We start from the raw sequence: 14,998 nt of genomic DNA on the forward strand, positions 1-14,998 counted from the left end.
ATGACATATATAGCTTATAAGAAGAAAAATGCACTTTCCCATAATACGATCCATGGCCTACCATCCTGCCATTTGCTTCTGCTGCTCCCCTTTCTCTAGGATCAATAAGGTACTAGATGTGGCATCATTTGGATAATGGCTTTATATTTAAGATAGATAGATAGATAGATAGATAATATTTATATATAAATGTTCCGCGTATTTTGAACTGGAAAATATATGTTACAGACCACACGCATATAAAATGTGAAGCACTTTTTAAAAAGGTGATTAAAGTGTTTTACTGATAATACAGGGGGGGGGAGAAGAACCATTTCAGGTTATACCGTGTTAACCCCCCCCCAAAAAAAAGACGTCTGTAAGAAATAAATGATAGAAGCCACATAAAAATAAGCTTTTGACTATTCGCACTTTCCTCAGTATTTAAAAACTGTTAAGTGCACTAATAATAAATAAAAGTTCGCAGTTTCCTTATAAACAATAATTCCTAGCATCCAGCATTATTGTAAACGGTACACATATGTAAAATGCAGCTTTAAAATAATAATAAAAAGAGTCAGTTACAAGTTCAGTTTCCCAAATTGGATATCCTATTATTATCATTTTTTTAAAAAACCATATCAATGAGTACAGGGCCAATCATATTTTTGGCAAGTCATATCTTTCAAATTAAACCGTAACAGTGCAAGTAAGGAATGCAAGGAATCCCTAGTGCAATAAAGAGAAGCGCAGGCAATATTGCTGATTCGAATTGACCACTTCCACTTGGGAGCGAGACAAGGAGACACTTTCCTTTTTGTTTCTTTTCATGAAATAAAAAAAAGCCATGGTTTTAATGCCCCACTTTTGTCTTAGGACTTCTCTTCTTTCCTTCCTTCCTTCCATAGGCCACCATAGATTCAGCATTAAGTCTTTACAGATTGGCCATTTGTAAAATACCACGGACAGTCACCGATTAAGGCTCACATGGGTCTATTTCCTTTTCAATGGCTGGTTAGGTAAACAACTCTGCCTATGTTTGAAGCCACTTGTGGCCGGATCCTAGAATTCATCAAGCCATTCTTCCATGCGGGACACAAGCCATGATGTCCTGTCAGCATCAGGTGTTGGTTATCAACAGTCAGCTTTGAGCTTATCTAAGGAATTGTCGATTTTGGTCAAAGTCTTTTTAATACGCAGCGCTGTTAATCTGGCTGATGGATTGTGGTACCAGCATTCTTTCATCAACTTGGCAAGGGAAGTTAACGTCTGAAAAGGAAAGGTAAATGGGTGTTCAGTTCAAGTTTGGAAACACTGTCCTTGCAAATCTCAGTAGACTTCAAGAATCTATATAAGATCATTTCAGACACCACACCAAGCTGTAGTCCAAAGGTGGGGAACAACCAGTCCTGGGTCATTCTTGGCCTGCCAAGGGGTCCAAATGGACATGCAAAGCAGTTTTCTGCGAACCATACCCACCAACCAGGTGACGTCACTGATGATGTCAGCTGATGGGCAAGAGGGCATGATTCATCTTGCATGGCTGTAAATACCTGTTCTCAGCAGGAAATAGGCTCTTACGGGCAAGGCGGCAAGACTCAACCCCAGGCATAGGCAAACTCCGGCCCTCCAGATGTTTGGGACTACAATTCCCATCATCCCTGACCACTGGTCCTGTTAGCTAGGGATGATGGGAATTGTAGTCCCAAACATCTGGAGGGCCAGAGTTTGCCTATGCCTGCTCAACCCCCTACTCATCAGCTGACAAACAGGGGTTAAATTCTGCTCAGGAAACAGGTGTGCGCAGTCAAAGAAAGGGGTGAAAGAAAGGGGAATCTTTGCACCTTCATTCCCCTGCCACTGCTGTAGCAGGGAGGGGGAAAGGGGAGGCAAAGCTTTGAGCAGTAGGACAGCCCACCTGTCAGTCTTGTGTCATACTGACATTGTCTTGAGTGGCAGATGAGCACTCCCACACACCTGTCAAACATCACCTACAAGGCCAAAAAGGTTCCCCCACCTCTTCTATAGTCAATGAAGCTTAACAATGATTTGGCATCACTGTTATGTAGAGTTAGCCCCCACCCCACCCTGAGAAAAATAATAGCTATTCTCAGGGCAAGGGTTAATTTCTGTGACCATGCACCCCATGTCCCTTAAGATTATGCCCAATCTTAAGGGCACATACGTTGCCTTTTAGGAATACACAAATGTCCTTCAACCTTGAGTCCTTAGATGTTACTGGACTACAACTGCCATCATGCCTACCCTCTGGTTAAGCTGGCTGGAGATGATGGGAGTTGTAGCCCAACCACATATGGGTCCCCAAGGTTTAGGAACACAATGGCAGGCATTGTTTTGTTTTTTAAAAGATGATCTAGACAAGAAATATGGCAGGATGTGATGGGCTGGGCACTTACAGGATCTGAAAACCATCTGTTGGGAATGTTTGGCCTCTGCTGATCCACACAGACGACTTTCCTCATGTCTTCAAAACTGGGGTCATTAGGCACTACGTCATAAAATGGAGGTTTGTAGTCTTCGACAATACCTACGGCCAAAACACAACATAGATCCTGTAGTTGCATCGATACATTTCAGAATCTTCATTAGCAAGACAAAGTTCAGTGCATTATTACATAGCACAGAGCCTTAGCCAAAGCTAAGTACTTGTGACATCTCACCGATATTATGAAATGAATTTCTAATAGCACAATACAATCAAGACATTAATCAGCCAGTTCTCCCTGTGGGTTAGAATGCAGTTCTTTACTCTGCAAAGAAAAACATATGTACAGAAGGCAAATACAGTTACAAACAAGGCTGCTGGGTCTTGGTAAATAATCTGGAGACAGAGGGGAGGTGGGGGGAGAAAAAACACAAGAACTCAAGATTCCAGTATACACATGCTCCTAAATCCACACTGGACAACACAGGGCCTGTGCAGAGTCAGAATGAGATGGGACAGTCATTTAGAAAACAACAGAATGAACCCCAATTCTATGCCAGGCATCGGACATCCCTAAAAACCTGTTTAAAACCATCTTCCAAGTATCAAGATTAGTTTCATTGGTATTCTGGCAGCAAATATGAGATTTATTTTGCACTGTGTGATTTAACCATAAAATTAAACCAGGGTATCTTCGATACTACTTGGGAAACAAAAATAAAATGCAGTATTCCACTACAGTATTCCACTTTAAAAGCACCTTAGCCATTTTGAACCTCCTATGAGTAAGTCATTGTATGTCATACTATTAAGGAGAGAGAGAAAAACCTGGCAAGAATAATCCAGGAAGGAATTCAGAAATGTTCCTTTGAGTGATATTTTGCTCCATCTACATTTAAGAAAACAGGCTAGTTATACATACATACATACATACATACATACATACATACATACATACATATATACATACACATACATACATACATACTTTTTTAAAAATTTACTACTTTGTTTATTTGCTTCCTGGGATCCTGTGAAAGAAAGGACAGGATTGAGATTTACTATTGGGGGGGAAATCAATAACAACGGAGAAGAAATTAGCACACTGGATCATTTATGTCATTGCCTTTCAAAGCTTAATGACTCATTATATGCTCTATATTGAAAACTATTTGTTAACACAGTTCAGCAATGATAACGATTTGTGCATGTGTTAGGATTTCTTTTGTTTCTTTATAACTTGATCCTGAAAGTTTTTTGCCACTGAAAAAACATTCATTAGTATGTAGGGAAGGGGGGCACAAAGCTTTATTTCCCAATAAAACCAGGACATCTGGCAAATCTAGATTCACAAGGTACCACCTGAGAATCAGAAAAAGTAGTAGAAGGAATGCTGATTAATAGGATGATTTATGTGCTTCCCGTCTGACTGAGTTGCCTCAGCCAATCTGCGCAGCTCCCAACAGAATATTAAAAACACAATAAAACATCAAATATTAAAAACATCAAACATTAAAAACTTCCCTGAACAAGTTAATGATGTTCTTGCCCACCAAGACAACAAAATGACCTTCACACCTGAAACATCAGATGCTGTTGTAAATACACTTGACACTAATGCATCGAAATTTTCTTTTACGGTTAACCAAGTCTGCATTAATTCCTTCTAAATGCCTCCTCCTTCACCAGCCTTTTGTATCTACTGCCTTACTGAAGAGTCCTTTGGGGACAATGGCTCGTCTATCATTTTTGACAAGTCCACAGGATAGGATAGGCAACACATGCAAATAAAATCCCCAAGAGTAGGAACCTGGCAAGAGCTGGTGGTGACCCCTGGCGTCCCCACCAGCAACTCCACCCAGCATTGCAGTGCACATACAACATGAGTCACGTTTCTGCCAGGTCAGTGAGGCCACATGTATCTATGCCAACACTCATATTCAGCTGCCAGCTGCACTATGGCGCAAGGTTCGTGGCATTTCTCTCTCCTTTTCACCAACTTCCCTTGCCCCTTAGGTTCACCTATGTATGCCGAATCCTCGGCCAAGAGAAGCTTCTCTTCCTGCTTGTGACTTGTTTATATAATAAAAATAATTTTATTATTTACACCCCACCAATCTATCTGGGTTGCAACACTTCTGATAGAAAATTGTAGAAATCTAGAAGGTACTCTTTAAAGCCTAGCAGTGATATTCAGAAATTATTTCTGCATTTAATTTAGCTCATACAAATCCTTATGTAATTATTTTTACTTGGATTGGCCACAGATTAATCCCATTCTTGTGCATTCATGCTGGCATCTAAACTAATCCGCTTCCAGCCATCCTTCCTTTCTCCTGATCAGAAAGACCTCCTAGCAATGGCATTTTACCAGAGGGAGAAAAGGTACCCCTTTGCAAAGATGAGAAAATATGCCTGATTTCCTAGTACGGGTGCTGACGACTGCTGTACAGATCACCGATTAATACGTTCCATAATGACTATCAAGATTATACCTCGATGCAGGCTTCAAGGAAGGAAACCAAAGCACAAAATGAACACTCAAACCCTTCAAGATCCTATTAAGTGGGATTGCTCACAAACGACTCTTAAGGACCATCTATCTGCTTTTGGAGTTCCCTGACAACATCAAGGAACAGTGGGCCAAGCTAAGAACATCCATTATTGCAGCCTGTTGGATACCAAACCAAGAAACACCAGGACTGGTTTGATGAGAATGACAGTGAGATTGAACACATTATTGACAAGAAAAAGAAGGCCTTTCAGATCTGGCAAAGAGATAGAAACTGTGCCACTAAGAATAAAACTTATGCCAGCGCTAAGGCTGAGGTTCAAAGAAGAACCAGAGAACTAAAGAACACCTGGTGGATTTAAAAAAAAAAAAAAAGCTCAAGTAATCCAGCATTTAGCCAACACTCATGATGCATGATGAGTTTCATGATGCGTTTCTTTAAAGCCACAATGACCATCTATGGGCCAATAAATCATGGCATATGCTTCCTACGCTCAACAGACGGTACCACACTTCTAAAACATAAAGAAGCTATTGCACTGCACTGGAAAGAACATTACCAGCATCTCCTTAACTGCAACTCCCCTGTACGGTAGCTGCTGAGGTCCCCTCACAAATTCCACAAAAATGGATTAGATATGAGCTTGCAGTGTCTCCAAATCTGGGAGACTTGTGTACAGCTATTAACCAAATGAAAAACAACAAAGCCAGCGGATCTGATGGGATACCTCAAAGTGGGCAAAACTGAATTTACACAACAACTTCACAAGGTCATCAAAAAAAATATGGAAGAGAGAGGAGATCCCAGCAGACTTTAGGGATGCCAAAATTATTACTCTCTCTACGGCCTTCGACACTGTAAATCGTAATGACCTGTGCATTGTTCTTCTGAAAATCGGCTGCCCAGATAAAAGTTGTGAACTTTGACTTCTCCATGATAACATGGCAGCAACCATCGCAGATAACAATGGCTCTCAAAGTGGACCACACAGTGGGATCAGGCGTTAAACAGGGTTGTGTTATTGCCCCAACTCTATTTATCATTTTCATCGCCATGATCCTACACTTTGTCAAAGGGAAACTCCACATTGGAGTAGAAATCATATATTGAGCAGATGGAAAGCTCTTTAATCTGAGTAGGCTGAAAGCAAAGAGTAAGGCTACCATAACTTCCTTCATAGAGCTTCAGTATGCTGATGACAACAAAGTGTGTGCACACTCAGAGGATGGCCTCCAAACCACCCTAAATATCTTCGCAGAAGCTAACGAAAAGCTTGGCCTTACCAAAATGCTTGTTTACAAAGCTATTGTACTACCTACCTTACTGTATGCTTGTGAAACATGGACCACTTATAAACACCATCTCCAACTCCTCGAAAGATTCCATTTCTGGAAAATTTTATATATCACTTGGGAAGACAGGCGAACTAATGCCAGTGTACTGGAAGAAGCAAAGTTCACCAGTGTCAAATCAATTATTCTTCAACATCAACTTCGTTGGACTGATCATGTTGTTCCTATGCCTGATTATCATCTTCCAAAGCAACTACTCTATTCCAAACTTAAAAATGGAAAGTGTAATGCTGGTGGTCAACAAAAGAGGTTTAAAGACTCTCTTAGGGCAGACTTCCGGCGGCGACGCCATCGTCGGGTGGTCGAAGGCTGCTTCGGGTCCGAAGCGCCTTGTCCATCCCGGGGGTTAGGAGCCGCGCTACCGCAGCGCGCGGCTCCGGTTGGGGTGCGGGAAGAGCGTCCCGCACCCTGGGCTCCCCGGCTGCGCCCGCGGAGGCTCCGAACCCTTCCCCTGCCCCCCTGTAAAGGGGGAGTGGGGGTGAAGGGACAACCGGAGCCGGGCTTCGGGGACATGCCCCAACCGGGATGCAAATGCGGCGACAGAGCCCGCGGTGAGCGTCCAAGTTCTACCTGTGAAGAATGGAGCTAAAGGAACCCGGTGGTCGTGAGTAAAGAATCTGAGTGAAATCGTGCTTTTGGGACGATCCGGGGGGAAGGAGAAGGGCAGCCTGCCTCCCTCCCTTCGAGCTCAAGAATCTAACCAATCTGAGTGATTGCTGCTACAGAACTGGTTATAATGTATTTAAAATTGACACATGAGACTGGCAAACTTTTCTTTCGGGAAGCTAATTAGAGGAAAATATCTCCATTTAAAGTTGCGGTATTTGCGCTCCAGCTCAGGAAAATGGCGACGAACAAAGAGGGGAGTAGAAATATGATACCCACTTCCTCCTCCTCTGCCAGTATGCTGGGTTTCGTCCTTGAACTGGTATTGAACTCTGGATTAACGGATGAACAGAGACTCACTGCCTTGAAGGTGGAATTGCTTTGTAGAAAAGTCAAAGTCTTGTGTGGGGGTCTGAAATGGAACCAATTGCCCACAGAGGAGGCTTTTAAAACTTTTGACACTTTGGAAGAATCCCTTGCCAATGAGCTGAGAGGGCTGATGAGTGAGCTACTTCGGAGAAGAAATTCGCTTTCTGGGGGTGGCAGCCCCAAGGCGACGTCAAGATTTTTTATATCCAGTCCCCGAGGTGTGAGCTCGGGGGCCAGGGACAGAGAATTAAGGTATTTACAAGAAGAAAAGGAATGTTACAAAGAACCGAAGAAGCTGAGAGATGATGAGATGGATACCTCTGAACTCGTGGCAAGGAGAGGTTTGGACTGTGCCTGGATCTGTGGACGTTTGGAGAGGGAAGCTACATGGAAGTTTAGTGTTGAAACCACCAGGAGAAGAATAATGGACAGAGGGGGTGTGGGGTGAAGTATTAAGTAATACTTAAGGTAGCCTGATATGGTAAACTGAAATCGGAGGGTGAATACTGTCAACAATTTTCTGTTATATTCTTTATTTGAACATGAAAGGAGATATTTCAAGTTATCATGTTATTAGCAGCAATCTTAAGGATAGAAGAGATAGATTTGATCGAATAAGCTGTGAAGATCAGTGAGGTGGAGTATAAGTAAAGTAAATCTAAGTGGATTATGTTTATGGAATAAGAGGATTGTGATCAAGATGTAGTGATGTATTTTTAGTAAAATGTTGAAGATATAATTGATTGTAATTATACAACTGAATTTAACTTCTTTTTTTTTGTTAGGAGAAATGGTTATAAAATAGACTTAAGATATAAACTCGAAGGTGAAAAGACAGGGGAAGTCAATAGTCAAGATACGGAAATAGAATTTTTTTTTTTCCTAGAAAGATGCAATAAGAAAACTTGACACTGTTTGTATTTGTTCTATGTGTTTTGCATTTGTTTAATTGTAGGTGTGGGTGTGGGTATATGTTGTTATAGAAAAATGCCAATAAATTCTTATAAAAAAAAAAATAAAGACTCTCTTAGGGCAAATCTTTAAAAATGTAGTATAAACACCGACAACTGGGAAACACGGCCTGTGAGTGCTCCAATAGGAGAACAGCCTTTACCAAAGGTGTCATGGGCTTTGAAGATGCTCAAACTTGGGATGAAAGGGAGAAACATACTAAAAGGAAGGCACGTTTGGCAACCCCTCACCATGATCAACTCCTTTCTGGAAACCTATGTCCCCACTGTGGAGGGACGTGTTGATCCAGAATTGCCCTCCACAGTCACTTACAGACTCACTGTGAAGACCGTGTTCATGGAAGACAATCTTACTCAGTTACGAGTGATCACTAAAGAAGAAGGAAGTGGCTCGGCAGACAGATAAGGCCAATCAGACATGGGTTCACCATCCCCGCTAACAGAGACTTGTTGACTGTATTACAGTAGAAGAAGAAGCTGTTTGGCTTTTACTCCAATGTGTTTTTTTGGTGTGTGTTTTTAAAAAATACAATTAACAAAGCCAAAGTTTTAAGGCTCCTATGGGGCTGCTTCTGGCACCAGACCCACTGAAGAAAGTCACCATAACCTCTGATCTACACTGTCATAACGCCGTCATAATGAACCCTGCCATAGTTTCCTTCTATTCAACCAGAATAAAATGGATTATTTTAAAAGAGAAATGTCTTTGAACTAATGAAATATAATCCATAAAACAGGTAATAAACAGAGAACTTAAGGCTCAACAATTCTGACCCATGTTGCAGGAGATGAGAGGAAATGCACCCTCATCTCATCCTCAATTCTAGTCCTGGTATGCTTAGACAGCGAGAAGGAACAAGAAGAGCTGACCCCTGGACTAAAAAGGCAGCAGCAGTCTGGGTGCCTCCTCTGAAGGTTCCAAAATCATGGTGGAAATTCTGGTTTGGTTTTGCTTTTAGTAGATCGTTGTCTCCCACTTCCTCCCTGTCAGCAGTGTCCGCACCTCCAATATGCCACAAATTGTTTCATGGGTTCTTGATTCACTTGGATCCAATGCACACCCTAATTCAAGCATGGGCAAACTCGGCCCTCCAGATGTTTTGGGGCTACAACTCCCATCATCCCTAGCTAACAGGACCAGTGGTCAGGGATGATGGGAGTTGTAGTCCCAAAACATCTGGAGGGCTGAGTTTGCCTATACCTGCCCTAACTTCCCCATATTTCTGAGAAATCACTCGGAAACATGAGAGCTCTCTATAGATAAACAATAGGTGATGCAGTGTTTCTTTGATATTGTTAGGCACAAAAGAAGACTGGTCATTTAACGGTTCTAGGAGGACCCATACCAATGTGAAATTCCCCCATGTCCATTTCACACAACAGGTTCTAGCAGCAACTTCCAGGTGAATTTTGTCCTAGTTCCACTCAATCCCTACTCACTTCACCTTTTCGTGGGGGGGGGGGGAAATGAACCTTTTAAAGCCAAGGTGCTATTAAGGAACATGCCAAATGATGACTGGCTATGCATGACCATCATCAACCCTATGGCTACTTTTCTGGAAGCAAAGTATGGTCTGTCTGTGCATGCTCTGAAGGTCACCACCTTTCTGAAGATATGTAAGTCAGGTCAATGCAATGGATAGGAGACCACTTGGGAAACAAATGTATGTTCCATAATGGAAGAAAGGTGGGATATAAATGTAAGAATAAGCAATGGCCATCCAAGGTCAACAGGTACTGTGTCAGCTACATATTCTCCATGTGTTCCTCCCAACTCATCCAGGCTTGCTGCACTGAGGCTTCCATTACCTCTTGAATGTCATGGGCTGCCCTGTATACCTTTGCTCCATAAAAGCAGGGAAAGTGCTAGCTGAAAGCAGGTACCCTATTCAATGGCAAAGTTGGGGAGCCTGCTCTTCTGACTGGCAGAGGAAAATCCAGGTGGAAAACCACTGGTGTGCTTGTACAGACACAGGACAGAACATGAAACCAAGCAACTGAATGCGAAACAAACTGTACTGATTCCTGCATGTCTTGTAATATTTCCAAAGAAATGGGGAGAAACTGACCTATCACACACTTAAAACAAAAAACAAAAAAACCAACAACTCTTCTTAGGAGAGAAAACGATCCCGTTTCCAGCTCCACAATACAGTACGTGGCTGCTACTTTAAAATAGAGGGAGGAAACTCACTCCTGTGGGCCAAATCCAGCACTCCAAGCATCTCTGATCAGCCCTCAAAACTCTACCCAAGCCATTCCCTTTCCCAAGGTCACTCTACTCACAATATTTGCTCGGTGCTCTCCTTGAGTTCTTTTGTCCCTGGCAAGAACTGTGATCATGGCTCTTTCTTGCCTTGATAGAGGAGGGAGAGGTGCAGGTGAGTGCATGTGTAGAGAGGCCTCTTGTCTTTTCTGTAGCTGGAATGCACCCAGCAGTACAAAAGAAGAGTCACAGCCATTGCCTCTGGCATGTGGCTCCCAGGTTTACAACCCTCCAAGGGTTCCAAAAGCTAAGAAAGGTGACCACTGAAAGTTTATTACACACACCTGCAAAACAAAATGTCCGCCGCTAAGCATGTAAGAAAGATCCACGTACTACTTTTGAACTTTCCAATAGGGTGCTGCTCCAATTGGCCTTAAAAATGTATTCTCACTTCTACAGATGCCTTAGGATTCAGTACACTGTTCCTTTAAACAGCTTTACTTGAAAGAACTCCTATGCCATTTAGATTCTTGAGATTGTACATACCGTATATCGCGGCGTATAAGGCGACTCGGCGTATAAGACGACCCCCCAACTTTTAATGTGAAAAAACAGAGTTTGGGGTATACTCACCCAGCCCGGGATCCATGGCTGCTGAGGCGGCGGCAGCGGCGGGGAGAGCGTCCCCCGCGCCACACAGGAGATTTCCGCGCTTGCCGCCCAAGCGCACAGCGGCCCCCATGGCTGCTGAGGCGGCGGCAGCGACGCCTGGGGCAGCGGGGAGAAGCTCCCCGTCGCCGCAAAGGAGGCCTCCGCGCTTCCTGCTGAAGCGCAGGACGGCCTCCCCGGCTGCTGAGGCGTCGGTAGCGACGCCTGGGGCAGCGGGGAGAAGCTCCCCATCGCCCCAAAGGAGGCCTCCGCGCTTCCTGCTGAAGCGCAGGACGGCCTCCCCGGCTGCTGAGGCGTCGGTAGCGACGCCTGGGGCAGCGGGGAGAAGCTCCCCGTCGCCCCAAAGGAGGCCTCCGCGCTTCCTGCTGAAGCGCAGGACGGCCTCCGCGGCTGCTGAGGCGTCGGTAGCGACGCCTGGGGCAGCGGGGAGAAGCTCCCCGTCGCCCCAAAGGAGGCCTCCGCGCTTCCTGCTGAAGCGCAGGACGGCCTCCGCGGCTGCTGAGGCGTCGGTAGCGACGCCTGGGGCAGCGGGGAGAAGCTCCCCGTCGCCCCAAAGGAGGCCTCCGCGCTTCCTGCTGAAGCGCAGGACGGCCTCCGCGGCTGCTGAGGCGTCGGTAGCGACGCCTGGGGCAGCGGGGAGAAGCTCCCCGTCGCCCCAAAGGAGGCCTCCGCGCTTCCTGCTGAAGCGCAGGACGGCCTCCACGGCTGCTGAGGCGTCGGTAGCGACGCCTGGGGCAGCGGGGAGAAGCTCCCCGTCGCCCCAAAGGAGGCCTCCGCGCTTCCTGCTGAAGCGCAGGACGGCCTCCGCGGCTGCTGAGGCGTCGGTAGCGACGCCTGGGGCAGCGGGGAGAAGCTCCCCGTCGCCGCACAGGAAGCCTCCGCGCTTGCCGCCCACGCCCAGCCCGGGCTCCATGGCGGCTGAAGCGCCGGGGAGAGGCTCCATGCAGCCAGTGGCGGGGCGGAACTCCGGGTCATGATGTTGCCGGCGTACAAGACGACCCCCGACTTCAGAGAAGATTTTTCGGGCTTAAAAAGTCGTCTTATACGCCGCGATATACGGTACACATTGTTTAAAATGCCACCGACCGACCCAGTACTAGTGCTGATGCTACCAAAAAAAGAAAAGAAAAGAGGAGTCTTCTCCATGGCAAATCCATCTCCATTATTCCGCTGTCAGGCGATGCCTCAGTAGGAAGGCAAAGGAGGGCAAAGCAATCCTCCTTAAGCCATGTTGCTGTAAGGATGAATTCTCCCTGCCACAGGCATGGGATTCTATGAAACCCCAAGGTGATTTCCTTGCCTTACTTAGAACTTTAGCAGTGAAATATTAATTATCAAGGAAAGTGTTTACTGACTGGGTCTGGTGAGAGATGTAGTCCAAAACATCTGGAGGAGTACCAGCTTTCCCCCTTACAGAACTTGCTGCCCCCCTCCTGATCATTTAAGGTAAACCTTGATGTGGTCCCATGTTTAAGTTTCAGCTATATAAACTGAATGAATGAATGCTTAAACAGAGATATTGTAAAGGCAAGTGGGGTAATCTGAACAGCTTTGACCCACTGTCATAAGCTGAGAAATCTGTTGTGATCTATGAGTTTCTTTATACCACCTCACTTTTTTAATGTAGTTGGCGGCGAACGTAATAAAGAACATTGGAATTTGACTTGGAATTCATAAAGTGCCTATTTTTGCACACACACACACACACACACACACACACAATTTGAAATAGTATTTGGGGCAGGGTGGAGGGCAAGAGGCATGTCCAGAAAAGTGGCGGACCAAATCCTGCGAAGTAGGTAGGTTTTCAGTGCAATTTAAGGCACAAATACCAGGATAGAAAACTTGAAACCACTTACTACTAAGGAAGATACAAGAGATGCTTTTCACCTTTGGTGGCCAATGGATTCATGCAACTAATTCTAGAGAGAAATAGATACTCACCATTGCTCACCATACGCCTGGCTACTTCCCAAAGGACCAGTCCAAATGCCCAGATATCAACCCGTTTGTAAGAGTCAAAGCAGTCCACTTGGATGGTTTCATCTAAGACTTCTGGTGCCATGTAGCGCTTGGTACCCACACGGGGGTTGTTTCCCACATCCAACTGATTAGTGCTTTGGGAGTGCATGACTGCGAGGCCTGTAATTGCAAACAGAAGAGCTGTGAAGTCAGTGTTGGTCTTTCAGCTCGAAGGGAGCCCACCTGTTACCATTGCCACATATTTTTCAGCTACAAAGTGCCATCGTGTCATGAATTGAACCTAGGACCTCCTGCTTGGTAAACACTGGGATATGGCCCTTTCCCCTGGCCTATACCTACTCTAAGAGATTAGGAAGACATTTGTAAAGTAACTCTAAAACAACACCCAGTCATAGAAAATCTAAGCAGCGACACAACGACACCACTAGACTAGTGTTTATGTGGTGGGAATATATTGTGGTCCAGCAGACTGAGTGCTTCATAGCCATTATCCTGTTCACACATCTGCTATAAGGGGGAGGGGTGGGGATAAATCTTAACTCCCAAGGTTCAAGGTGAGCGTTTGAAGAAATCGATGGAACCAAAAGTGCGGCGAAGGCTAATGCAAGGACAGCTGTGACCGTAAAAATGGGTCAAATCAAACACCTTCCAAAAATAAACCACAGACATATATGGTCACCAGAAAGTAAACACCTTAAAAACAAAATACAGTATGCAAACTACAGTTTTCATTCTGCTCCAACCACCAAACAGCTTAAAATTGAGATATAGCAGCAATTTTAAGTAAGTAAACTAACAACCACTGAAAAACGAATGACCGTTTACAGTAAGGCAAAGGCCAGACAAACAGACCTTTCATGAGTCCATCATCAATATAAATATTGCTGGGCAACATGGAGCACTTAAAAGTGAAAACATCTTTACTTTGTATCTCAGATATGCCAATGAAATCTTTGTTGAAGGGGACAACTGTATACAGTAACTAAGCAGCCCCATATAAATTCAAAGGGACTGCAAGATCCATGCATGCAAAGTTTTCAGAAAGATACAATCCTGCATGGGACAGAACAATCCAATTGACAGGCTATCGTTTGGGCAGTGCAAATAATATATCACACATAAGGTCCCTTGGCTTATTCATAGTTTAAAGTGTCCTGTGTAGATGTGGTGATCTAGAATACGGGGATAGCCATTCTGATAGGCGACATAAGAGATTCCATGCTGCATTTTCTTTTTTTAATATTAAAACATTCATTCAAAAGTTACAATGAAGCTTTGTCCACTGCTATAATATCACAGAATGATCACCCCAATCCTCAGTCCTACATGTGATAGTGCCGGTGCAGATCTGCAGTACGGATGCTTCTATTACCCACAATCCCCATGACCTGGGATGGTTTTGCTCCCATCTAATGAGGCAGCAGTGCAGCATGGGAGGGCAAGGCAAGAGTGTGAGTGTGACAGTCCAGAAACCAGGTTCATAGGCTCTCCTGCTTCTGCCTTAGAAGTGCCGTAAATCCCTGATGCCTCTACCACAGAATGGCCAACCCACACTTTAATTTAAGCAGTAGGTGGCAGTGTTAAACTGGCCCTGGGAGGTGTTGGGAAATATCAACCCCAACAAGGCAGAACATTATCCCAAATGATAACAGGCTCAAAGGAAGCTATAATCACAGTTGGATCCTTGTCCCAGAGCAGCACCTGGACTCTAAGCTGAAACCTAGAATCACACCTAAGGGCGATGGCAGCGGTAGCAAATACTCTAGCTGCTGTCCTGAAGAGAAAAAAGCCTTCATTCATGATGCCATTGCTGGTTCTTCCCCTCCTTATTTTTTATTACTCCCACACATGTGTCTCTAAAACCATGTATGAAGGATATCCATTACAGGGCTGTATAAACAACA

The 14,998-nt window shown here is 44.6% G+C and overlaps 1 protein-coding gene across 1 annotated transcript in view; it reads right to left on the minus strand.

Moving 5' to 3' along the window:
* Positions 1 to 380: 380 nt before the first annotated feature.
* Positions 381 to 14,998, minus strand: part of ACVR1 (activin A receptor type 1) — a 70,779-nt gene continuing 56,161 nt past the window's right edge. The window contains exons 8-10 of the mRNA XM_033165291.1: positions 13,056 to 13,253; positions 2,397 to 2,527; positions 381 to 1,248 (exon numbers count right to left, since the gene is read on the minus strand). Coding sequence (XP_033021182.1) covers positions 1,114 to 1,248; positions 2,397 to 2,527; positions 13,056 to 13,253 — 464 coding nt within the window. The 3' untranslated portion in view covers positions 381 to 1,113. The remainder of the gene's footprint in view (positions 1,249 to 2,396; positions 2,528 to 13,055; positions 13,254 to 14,998) is intronic.

Source organism: Lacerta agilis, chromosome 1 (assembly GCF_009819535.1).
Source record: "Lacerta agilis isolate rLacAgi1 chromosome 1, rLacAgi1.pri, whole genome shotgun sequence".
In the NCBI taxonomy this organism is placed as follows: Eukaryota; Metazoa; Chordata; class Lepidosauria; order Squamata; family Lacertidae; genus Lacerta; species Lacerta agilis.